We start from the raw sequence: 11962 nt of genomic DNA, 5'->3' as shown, positions 1-11962 counted from the left end.
TGGCTGTGTTCGGTACTGCATTGTTATAGTTGTACAATGGATGCCCACAGCATGAACCACTTAAGAGCATAAAAATAAGACACAGAGGCTGAGATAGAGAAAATACATCAGTTTAATCAATGTAACGATATCTCACTTTACAAATTATCTTTTGTAAAAAAAAACAAAAAAAAACCTTTATGCTTACAGCACTGCAGCAAGCAAACCTGCTTTTCTGAAAGGAAAATCCCAAGTAGTATAAGTTAATGGCCCGTCTGCCCCTGAAGATCTTAAGTAGTTTAAGGTGCCCCTAAAAAGGTCACAGTGGGACTTTTTTCCCCCCCTGAAATTATTTTGTTACCTTGCATTACGTTTTGCATTCACTGATCCACTAAGAATAGTTGAGCTGTATTGTGACATAATATTAGGTATTATGTAGTAGACCGCTGCTGGTTGTGATCAGTGTGTGGGAGCATCATTGTGGCTGTCACATCATCTGTCCTTTCTGTTTACCTAAACTGGCAGTGTATTATAACACAGCAACTGTTCCTATAGATCAGGGAGAATGCAAAATGTATTATGAGGGAACGCAAAAGTAGTTCAGAAAAAAATCTCACTGTGACCCTTCGGGGGCTCCATAGTTTAACCACTAAAAAAAAAAAAGATGGAATAGACTTACTAATAGATGGAAAGATAGAATTACACACTTAAGAGTAACCTGTTTCCCACATATTTTACACTGTGTTTTGAGCCAAGTTCAAAAAGCGACATAGTTTGTGTTAACACACCTATTACTATGATTGAGTTGTGAATATTAAACAAAAAACAAAAAAAACAACCTGTTCTGCGACAGAGTGTATATTTGCACTCTGATGGAAGGTTTGAATGATTCTTGTAATTTTCCTTTCACTGCCATCAACAACGTGCTCTTATGATGCAGGACTGCTGCTGCCGGAAACACATTCACAGGAAAACTTATAAGACCAGCAATGTAGTTCCAGCGTCCTCGAGATATTCAAGCTCATACAACAATCCTAACGGTGTGTAGGAGCAATTTGTCAACTGAGTGGTGCAGCTAATAGACTGGCTATATTGTGTTAAGACTTAAGAGCAGGCTGACAACCTTAAATGGTGCTCTGCTAAGATGAGTCTGCAGTCATTGTGATATTTATTGATTCACAGGTGGTCACTGATGATGTGATGGGGGTTTTGGTCAGTGAACTGTTCAGTTGGATATGGGAGGAGGGAGCTGTATTAGCAGTGATTTGGGGAAGAATAAAGTCAGATGGAGGCAGAGTTACACCGGGGACCACACCTGGTAGGGTGAAAGGAGCAACAACTGTGGAGCACAACACAAACAAAAAGCGTTACCAACTACAGCATAGGTGTCTTTAAGTCACTACCTACAGTAAAATAAGCCATTTCAAATTGGGAACACTTTAGCTTTATTCCTTTCATTTTTGATGATTGTTTAGATGAACTACCTAGTTTTATTATTATTATTATTATTTTCTGGAGAATAGATGCCTGCGATGTTATGTGCTGCAAATGTAAACAGTTTAACAAACTCACATCTGAGAATGCAACATCTCAGTAGAAAAATAGCATTCATACATTTGTTTCTAAAAACCTTTTAAGGATGGAGCTGGAGATATTCTGAATGTTTATTATTGTCATCCCAAACCCCGTGGGGGAAAAAATGGACCAACAAGTCTCGCAATTCTTTGACTTCCCTAGCCTTAAGCCCATTTGAGTATATAGTGCATTTGTTGGACTATTTTAAACTACAGTGCCATCTCTATGAGGGAAAACGTCAGTAAGCGGCAACAATGGAGGTCTATGGCACAATGGAATTAGTTATATCATGCTTTGGCTACATATACAATACCGGTTAGTACAATCAATTTGGTCTTTTAATGGGATTTGTGGACAATACGGAAAATGTAGAATAACACCAGACTTATCCTTTAAGATTATTTACAACTAACACAAGCACACTCCAGAGAACAAAACAATACCTGCATGATGTAATCTATCAACTCCAGGTGGAAAGGTGATATTTAGGTTTGGTAAATTTGGAAAGGGTGGAAGACCTCCAGGAAAGGGCATTAAACCTGTGCAAAAATATTTTATATGTTAGATAATGCTAGGTTAGCAAACTAATGTCATGCAAGTTTGGCTCTCTGAGTAGCTGGCTTTGGCAGCTCACCAGGGGAGCTAATTTCTACTAACCTGGTAGTGTGACAGCGGGATTGACAGACAGCGGAACGCTTTGTGTGGAGGGGAAATGGCTGGGCAGTGGGACAGCAGTAGGTCCTGAAACAATTTTTAACAAAACTTATCGTCACGTTACAAGTTAACAGAACAATGATGAACAGAGGTATACAAGTGTCTCTTGGCTTGTGCTGTTTATTTAAATTTTTTTAGTTCCTCAAGCAACATCGATGTTCAAATGGAAATTTAGAGTTTTTCATACCCATTTCACTTTATCTGCCAATTTTATATCTAGATCAGCCTCACATCAATTCAAATAGGATATTTGTAATAGTCAGAGTTGATAGTGTACCTGTCTGTAGGTTGCTAACGACAGTGGTCGGGTTAGAGCTGACTGACAAGCCGGCGAGAGACTGCTCTAATCCAGTCGATGCAGAAGAAGACACAGCAACTGGAACAGTTGGAATGACAGCAGAGAGATGCACCTGGTGACCAAAATGACCATCTCAGTAAATGTTAACAAGATCTGGAACCCAGATGACTTCAAAATAATGTTTTCGTCTGGATGCAATTATTTCCTTGTTTACGATGCTGAGCTACCTCTGTGAAGCCATCTTTAGGTGGAGGAGCTGGTTCACTGGGAGTCTGTGGAGGGAAACTGATCTTCTTGCCCTCTGCAGATGGCAGTGTAGGTATCCTGTGCAGGTAGCCATAACCAATCCCACACCCTAAACTGATGAGACAGAAATACAGCAATACTGTGAGGGGAAAATGTCCAAACATTTCACAGTAGCCTTAAAGATGATTTGAAATGACAACCTTACACTTCCCCAAGGGGACCTAAAACTGCAACATAGCCATAAACTGCAAAAATAAGAAATTTGTATAAATATAAAATGTAGTAAAATAAAACAAAGTGACTTGTTTTTAACCAAATGTGAAATAAAAAATGTATGTAAATGTTAATTGTATTTAAATTTGTTATTAAAATCATAATTACATTGCAAATTAAAAAAAAATCCTGTTCTGAACGCCACTATTAAAAATACTGAATCAAGAACTGAAAATAAACTAAACTATAAACCCAAACTGAAGAGAACTTCTGGACCAAAACAGAAAAAAAAGTGTGTATTAAGTGTATAAACACAAAACCCCTAGTTTGAGTCTGACCAACACCTGACAATTTTTATCAGGTAAAAGCTGATTTATTGTTAAAATGATTCTATTTAACGTTGATGTTTGGTTTAGTCACGCAGCAAAGGTTGAGGGATTATGGTTCCATCGTACTGTAGGTGCCAATTGAGCCAGTAGAACAGACTGCACAGTGCACAGTTCTTTAAGGGTTTCATGAGCTGAAAACACTATTATACCAAAATTCATGGCTTTCAAGTGGCAACAGAAGCAAAATTCAGGTAGATGTGATTTCCTTGATGACGGTCATACCTGCCCTCTCCACCCCAGTCACAGTTTGGAGTGATGACCACCTCCCGGCAGTTGTCTGTATCTGTGTTGTAAACATACAGCTTCAACTCTTTCCCTTCATGGGTTTCAACGACGGAGAACAGATCTTCACTCTGGTGAAAGAGCAGAGATACACGGCAGGTCAACCTGTTGCCAACTTTACGTCAACTAATCTACTACTAATCTGCAAAGCAAATACCTCATTCATGACTGTGTCGGCTCCTATAATGTAGTCAGCATGGGCCCTCAAACCAGCCAGGGCCGCAGGAGAGTTTGGCTCCACTTCCTGGACGCCAAAAACATGTATAAACATATCAGGTGATAGCAATAACTTATCCTAGCTTATTCACGTTCATCTTTAAATGTTATTTTACACTTCTGTGCAATTACTTTTAATGAAGTGGATACATGTAGTATGTATAAAATACACATAAAACATGTAAAATATGTTTTACCAAATCTGTGATGCTCAGTATACAGTATTTATCAACCTTATAATTCCAAGCTAATGAATGTTTAAACACCCAAAAATCATATATGATGTCTAAACAGCATGCAGACCAGCACACTCACCAAGACATGCCAAACATTTTCATTGGCTCCTTCAAAGCTGCAGAAGCGAATGCTGACTCCCAGAAGCCCCTGGCCGCCCCACATGTTGCTGGGTGTCACAGTTGTCTCCCTCACTGCCAGTGTCTTGCTACTGTATAACAGCAACTTGATGGGCCTCTCCACGTTCATCTTCAGCAGCTCTTTTAGGGTGTCATTGTCCTTGTTCTAGCAGAGATCAAAACATTCAAATCATCGGCCATGACACTTGTGGCTATATGAGACTTACTAAAGCAGGTCCAATAGCTGCAGCAAATTTTTATTATTGCCTTTATAGTAAACTTACCAGTCTAGTGTCAGAAATGGAAAGGATGAAATCAAAGAATGGCTCCAGTCCTGCACGGTGACCGGGGGAATTCTCTTGCACCTGTAAAATACAGCATCATAAAGACAATAAAGCTTTGCAAACAGCAACGTGAAATTGTAAATTCTGAGATGTAGCAAGAGGATGAATAATTACTATTTCTATATTATTATTCTTATTACAAACAATATTTTATTAATAGAAATCTGCAATGCTTGACACTGTTGGACAGTGTGTTACATCAGAGTACAAAATGATTACTATGATGAGGAAATGCCATCATCTGCTATGTATTAATTTTATCATTCTTTTTACTTACAATGGAGCCATGATGTCCCTGTTAATGATCTTTTCATTTGATCCTGAATTGTGAAGCAGTTTGTAATGTCTGTTTCAATATGAGCTCTATAAATTAAACATTGATCATCCTTCTGAAGTTTAATAATAATAATAATAATAATAATAATAATAATAATAATGACTGAGATATCACCACGATGGTGGTTTACAGATGCATGTGATTACAGCTGTGAGTAGAGCGAGAACCTTGCCGATGCGACACAAACAGTGAAATTGCACTTCTTTGCCGTTTGACAGGTTTAATGAGAAGCGGAGCAGACACAAGTATCAATATGCAAATGCATGTTTAAGGGCGTTCTGCACTATTTTATGTCTTACGTCTAAGATTCTCTTTTTACTTGCATGATTTTCTTTTTATACATCTTGTTTGAGCATTGTTGGAGGGAGCCTGAGAATTAAGAAATTCATTGCCAGTGACTGCTTCACTGTAATCGTTGTGCATATGACAATAAAGAACTTGAACTTGTGTCTGCATCAGTTTATGGCAAACTGTGGGAGTGGAAATGAGGCTCATGCATCCAGTTCCACAACGATTGAGATTTACAAAACAGAAACATGAGTATGTGTGGCTTTATACGTCTGATGAACAAAATGCTTATGAATATTTCTGTCTTTGTGTGCACACACAGATTAAGTCATTCAAAGAGTTTTGAAGTACAAATTATGCACCTGGCCCCAGATCTCAGTCCAATAGAGCACCTTTGGAACTGGAGATTCGCAGCATTAGGGGTATATGGCTCCATGGAACTTATTAGAATTGTTTTTATGTAACGTAACATAAGGCTAGGGATTATGCTGTGGCACTAACAACAGAGACGGTGGCCGGCTGTGACTGAACTGATAGAACTGATAGTGGAAACGCAGAATTTTATAAAGACACTGTATCGCCCAATACCCGATCCCTTAATGAAGTCAGTAAGCCTTACGTTTACAGGGTCTAAAATGTAAATATTTGCTTGCTTGCTTAGTCTTCTATGACAGTAAATTAAATATATTAAGATTTTGGACTGTTGAGCGGTCAAAAGTCCAGCTAAACTTAACAACACACAAATATAAAGAACAAATGTATTGCAAGCCTACCATGTTTCAGCTTGTGGCCTCCATCAGGGTCAGAGTTGTTCTCTATACTAAAAGACTCTCTAGACTAGACTCCTTTCTCTGTACGCCTTGGATTTAATCGCCTTTTTTTCTAAATGGAAGCACACACCCATCTTCCTATGTTATGTGAAGTAGTCACACCGGTTATTCTGGCAACATCAAGGAGGCGTTCTCCGCGAGCACCGACAAAAACCGAAATCAGCTTCTGCTGTTTAACGACAGCGCGTGCTTGAATATTAATTAACCGTGCCAAGTCATATGAATTCATACAGCTTAAAAACACCTGACAAAATAGCTATTATATGAAATAATAACTAAAGACAGTTCACGGCAGAACAGCCTCACAGGTCAATGATAATACACCTGAACGAGTGTGGGGCGTAACACCAACTGAGCTAGCTACGACACTACAAGCACGAGCACTCATTCAGATCTTGACAGTTACCCGTTGGCAGTTAGCTAACGTTAGCTGGTAGATGTGATGGCGAAACCTCTCCGATGTCCTGTCAAATAACTGCCACTGAATTAATATATGAATATCATTATTTAAGCTAGCTGTGAACTCCATTAACTATACTAAAACGTTAGCTAGCAGAGCCCTGTTCCCGTCTCTCTCTCACAGACAGTAAATATGCTGCGTTTCACCGGGACATGAAAACTGCTCTTACCCTGAGGACGTGGTAGCCTTCAGTCCCTCCACCTGGTATCTCGACGCTCTCAGACGCTCCCATGTTTCCCTGAATGTGCGTGTATCAGGGTGGGCTAGCTGTGTCAGTTAGCAGGCGGCTCTCCGCCAGATCATATCCGTAAAACTGCCGTGTTTCCTGCGGATCCTGGTTCCACGCCAGCACTTCCGCTGTGGGTCAGATGTTTGATGACAGCAGCATATGTGTCTACTGCAAGGCTCAAATCAAATTCATAATCATCCATGTTTATAAATTAGCGTAGGGGTAGAGGGCAGAGCTGTTTTAACTCTTTTACAAGGCTGCATTATCAACTGCTTCGGGGGCCCCATACTTTGCAGGGGCCCAAAATGCCCCAGCAGTGCATGTCTGCAAGGGAATTCCTACAAAAAAACAGTACAATATTTTAACTAAGAATAGTCCTGCGTGTGTCAAAATCTAGTGTTGGACTAATTTGTAGGTTGTATTGTGCTCACATGGTGCATATACCTAAAGAAATATGTGTTTAGTCAGTTTACACCAAACTGACTCACAGAAAACCTGGCAGGTAGTGTTTATCCAACATATGAGAACTGGATAGTCTCTGGGAGTACAGTGTAATGAAGATGCCTTGTGTAATCTGCTGCGTGCAAAAACTTGGAGGTGATATACACAGTGCACCAAGGGTCCCAGGGCTCTTTGTGCGGGGTTAACAGTGGGGCCTGGGGGTAAATTCCTGCCCTTTATAGGCAAATTGTAAGTCATATGCAAGTATTTCAAGTCTCTGAATGCTGATCTATAAAATGACAAGGCATTTAAATATTGTTAGTTTAAAGCTGTGTTAATAGTGAAATAGTGTAATAGAGTCTTTACATTGCTAAGACTAAGTCAGTCCATAGGACTCATAATTAAATTATCAGGCACTGGCCTGAATGTGACTGTTACTTTTGTTTGTTTGTTTGTTCTGTTTTTCCTTTTTGTTCCAGTATCAAAAGTTGAGATCAGAAAGTTTTTGCTTTATCAAGTCAAGCCAAGTTTTTAGGGAGTCTAGTCAAGTCTTCATTTTGGTGAAGTATAGGTCTGACTCAAGTCCAAAGCTCTGCAGGAAGGTAAAGTACATTTACTTGTGTACAATTATACTGTACAATTTTGAGGTAATGGTGCTTTACTTGCGTTTCTCCACTTACTACTTCTAACAGTTACTCCACAAAATTTCAGTGGAAAATATTGTACATTTTGCTTCTATCTGATTGCTGTTGCTAGGTAACATTACTTTGCAGATCAAATCTTATTCAAAACGTGATGAGCTGATGAAATATGATGATAAAAGTACTGAACAGTTTGACTTAGCACCAGCTAAAATGTTAAAATGCATCAACAATTCAACACTCTTAATGTGGTATTCTTCATAATAAGTACTTTTTAAAGTTAAATACATTTTTCAGGATTTTCACTTGTAATGTTGAGTATTGTTACCTTGTAGTATTGCTATTTAAGCAATAATACAATACTCAGTAAGCAAAGGATTTGAATACTCCCTTCCCCTTCCCACACCCACAAAGACACACAGATAACAATGCTTTGCTCAATGGCACCACGGTGCTGTGTGAGAGCCTGATATTAAAGTATGTTGACAGTGTCTGCAGTCATTTAGAGTTCTGCCTCCTCCTTGTAATTTAGCTGCTTGAATGAGGTTCTGTGTGGAACAAGTTGTTGATTAGAGACGTGTAAAATAAAAACACCCTACCTTAGATTTTCTGGAAGATGAGTAATGAGCCTCTGTTAACTTCCTGTAACAATCTATAACTATTAACATAGCTAAGCGATAACCTCAGCTTTATTTTAAAAGTTGCTTTTTATTCAGATCTCAGCTGCTTTTTGATTTGATTGTATAATCACGAGAGAGCAGAAACCAGAGCCAGGGAAGATGTGAGAGTATAAAATTGTCCCTGTGATAATAAGGGACATCATCAGTGCTGTAAAGAACATGGGCTCAAGGAGTAGATTAATGTATATGTAGTTGAATATCTGTAGTGCAGCAGCTCTTATCAAATAATTTGAAATAAACTTGCTCAGCATTGTGATTCTCCTCCTCAATCATCAGTTATCCTGTCAGTCTATGTGTCCGCTGCAGCTCACCTTGATTTCGTCTCTCTGCAACTGCGCTGGATGATAAAATGTATACTTATTCAAGAGAGGAGATCGAGCATTGGTGTGATATATTCTGACAAGAAGATTTTATTCTTATTTATTCGTCTGAACCATCACGGAGATTCACATAGAATCACTTTAGAATAGTGATTCTCCGCAATTAGTATTTTACACTTTGTCTCCTGCTTAAAAGGTGCAAACATTGATAAAGAAAAAGAAAGGCAATACTTATTAATTTTGACTGTCAAGTAGAAGGAAATGTTATTGTAAAACATGTCTGAAAATCACCAAATTGATATGACTTTTAAAAATGACATATTTCTAAATACAAAACAATACAACAAAGGGATCAGTGTTAAAACATGACATATGCAGAACATGAATAACATGTCAGTTAACACTGTGGTTGATCATGCATTAACACTACAACCTTAAAAATTCTCCACAAAATTGCACCAACATCTCTGGAGACACTAATTTATATATATATTTTTATATATTTATGTTTTAGCTTCACAAGACAGGAATGTTGTTTGATATGAATATTTCACCCTTTTCCCACATTTAGACAGGTTTAACCAAAATCTTGTTCTCAGAGCCTTTCAGTTCTAGAGAAGCATAGATGATCAACAATGCCACACATTTGGCTACATTTTACAAGACGAGGTGCACCCTGTAGGTTATATGCACTACTCCCTTATGGTGTTTTCATATTCTAAGATAAGCAAATTCAAGTGTGGTTTCACAAGCAATCAGAGGAAGTCAAACTTTGCATGTTGCTAGATCATCATCATTTTTACATTTATGGGAAGAGCTGCAGTGCAGAATTAAAGTCCGTTTCTGTCCTTAAAAGATGTGGAAACTTTACTTCTTGAGTCCAGTATACCGCTGCAGAGATCAGGATGTTTGTGACCACGATACAGTCACACATTGTTTATGAAATATTTAATACTCATGTATTGCTTGGTGCTTGTATTTTGGGATTCTTTTGTTGTATATAACTATATGTAGGATATAGTAAGATATCTTATATCTTAGTATTTTCATCCTGCTTTAGCATTAATTTTTATTCATTATAGATAGTAATATCAACGTATAGACATAGAGATGAAGCGATTAGTTGATTTATCAATTAGTCGATAGACAGAAAATTCATTGTCAGCCAATTTGATAATCGATTAATCATTTATGTCAATTTTCAAGCAAAATGCTACACATTTGATGGTTCCAGCTTCTCCAGTGTGAGGATTTGTTGCTTTTCTGTTATTCATTTGTTTGTTAAAACTTAAATCATTCATTGTTGCTTTGCGTAACAGATCTTCAAATCCATTATTTACTACCAGTCGAAAGATAGTTTATACTGACACTCGCTATTTCAAGATCCAGATAAATAAACTCTGTATTTCAGCAGAAGCTTGCTGACGCCTTAAAACTCTGCGATCACTGTTCTGGATATCTCTCTCAGATTTATACTTCAGTCCTCCAAGGAATCCACTCTGGAGAAAAACTAAAGCTGCAAAGCGCTGTACTTTTGTTCAGACTCCCTCGCCTCCACAGACACCAAGTTGGAGGAGGTGAGGGAGACATTAACAAAGAAGTTGCCAGAAATTAAAATGTCCATAATTTGATAAATATCTATAGGTCCCCTTGCTTGCCCCCCCCACCAAATCTTTTGCAGGATGAAAGGGTTGTCTAATAAATACATGCTCTGTGCTGACATAATGTTCTCTGTATTGCTGGGAGGCAGAGATAAAATTAGAAAAGCCTGCATTAAGATGACAGAGCAGCACAGCCAAACACCAGTACAAGTAGTTATCATGTCATTATTGTTGTTGTTTATCATTTTAATTTCAGCAACATCAGACATATGACTCCTGTCCTTTCCTGCCCCATAGTTGCTATTCAGGAAAAAAAATGTCTTGAAAGCAGAGCTAGAGACTAGAGGTTGTTTTGTTCATTTAGCATGTGTGATAGCAATCAGCACACACAGACTTGGTTAGGTGCAGTGTAATTGCTCCAGGACTTATTCCTTTAGAAAATGTCCAACAGAGACATTTACTAGCAGCCTTTCAACTTTAACAAGCGCCACATTAGGTTTACACTCCCCAGCCATAGAGACAGGCAAGTTACAGTCTCTGGACTATTAATCTCCCGATTAAAATTTACTTTCTGCCAAGATTAATCAAGCCATGGACACACAGTCAATGACAGGAGGCTATTTAAATAAATGTAAGCCATTATAATTACTTTAGAAGTCAGAGGCCTTAAGGTGTTACAATTGATTCTGTTATTGCTGTTTTTTAATGTCAAGCACGTTTGCTATTTGGCTTGAATTTAAGAACAAAATGAACAGATTGTGCACATAAACACATAAACACATTTTACAGCACAAGAACACATAATTATTGACCTTTAAATTGAACAACTATAAGAGCAAAACTGCTGCCCATGTTGAACTGTGGGTTGTTAAGTAAATAAGGCTAAATTGTGGCCATAGCTGCATGTGTGTATAAATGGTGCATGGAGAAGAGGGGGGGAAGGGCTGGCAAGCAGCCCGCAGTCAATATCATCATCATCATCATTTCATTAGACTTGCCTTACACAATGGGAACGTCAGTATCTATCAGGAAGCTAATGTGGCAGTGATTCCCAGGAGTGGGAGATATATTTGGCGCATCAAGAAACCACTGACAAGATTCTTGGATATATAAGAGGGAGGAGTAGCATGACTGGGAGAGGATAGATGGGCGAGTGACCTATTGTGTGTGAGAGGAAACTTTGCTTCCCCCCCCCAAAAAAAAGTGTCTGTAATGGAAATACAATTTAAACAGGAAGAAAAGGCAATGCAATGAGCTCAATAAATGTGATGGTCTTTGTTTCATTTGCAGTATTCTGCTGAATCCTCTGTGTGTGTGTGTGTGTGTGTGTGTCCCAGGTGTGAAATGGAGGGTGAACAGACACAGTACAGAGACAGACATTAAGTGTTTCACAGTCTGGTGTTCAGAGCCAGCTCCCACCCGCCCTCCAGAGACAGAGGCCACTGCAAAAACAGAACTGCTCCTTATTATTTTCACTGGCCTGATCTCCTCGTGATCAAAGTTTAATTATGCTTGTAATTAGAATT

General features: G+C 38.5%; 1 protein-coding gene across 3 annotated transcripts; it reads right to left on the bottom strand.

Moving 5' to 3' along the window:
* Positions 1-94: 94 nt before the first annotated feature.
* Positions 95-6885, bottom strand: LOC122885526 (Golgi reassembly-stacking protein 2-like). 3 transcript variants are annotated; one of them, XM_044216743.1, is made up of 10 exons: positions 6694-6885; positions 4550-4630; positions 4228-4431; positions 3854-3940; positions 3637-3767; positions 2794-2926; positions 2546-2678; positions 2212-2295; positions 1998-2093; positions 95-1318 (listed from the first exon to the last, which is right to left on the bottom strand). In XM_044216743.1, exons 1-10 carry the CDS (start codon positions 6754-6756, stop codon positions 1119-1121), a joined length of 1212 nt encoding a protein of 403 aa, XP_044072678.1. In that variant the 5' UTR covers positions 6757-6885; the 3' UTR covers positions 95-1118. The 3 variants fall into 3 exon arrangements, with proteins under 3 accessions (XP_044072678.1, XP_044072679.1, XP_044072680.1); XM_044216744.1 differs by lacking the exon at positions 6694-6885 and adding an exon at positions 6008-6176; XM_044216745.1 differs by lacking the exon at positions 1998-2093 and having other exon boundaries at positions 6694-6883.
* Between the last annotated feature and the right edge of the window lie 5077 nt (positions 6886-11962).

The sequence above is a fragment of the Siniperca chuatsi genome, linkage group LG12 (genome assembly GCF_020085105.1).
Source record: "Siniperca chuatsi isolate FFG_IHB_CAS linkage group LG12, ASM2008510v1, whole genome shotgun sequence".
Taxonomy (NCBI): domain Eukaryota; kingdom Metazoa; phylum Chordata; class Actinopteri; order Centrarchiformes; family Sinipercidae; genus Siniperca; species Siniperca chuatsi.
Note: the sequence above shows the minus strand (reverse complement) of the source record. Positions and strands in the feature narration are given on the sequence as shown.

Bases quoted from the DNA above. Each gene is read 5' to 3' on its own strand.
- LOC122885526 (XM_044216743.1), bottom strand. From the start codon at position 6,756: ATGGGAGCGTCTGAGAGCGTCGAGATACCAGGTGGAGGGACTGAAGGC. The intron at 4,432-4,549 runs GTAAGTTTACTA...GATCTCTGCTAG, and splicing joins CCATTTCTGACACTAGACTG to AACAAGGACAATGACACCCT. The intron at 3,768-3,853 runs GTATTTGCTTTG...CTCTTTCACCAG, and splicing joins CCGACACAGTCATGAATGAG to AGTGAAGATCTGTTCTCCGT.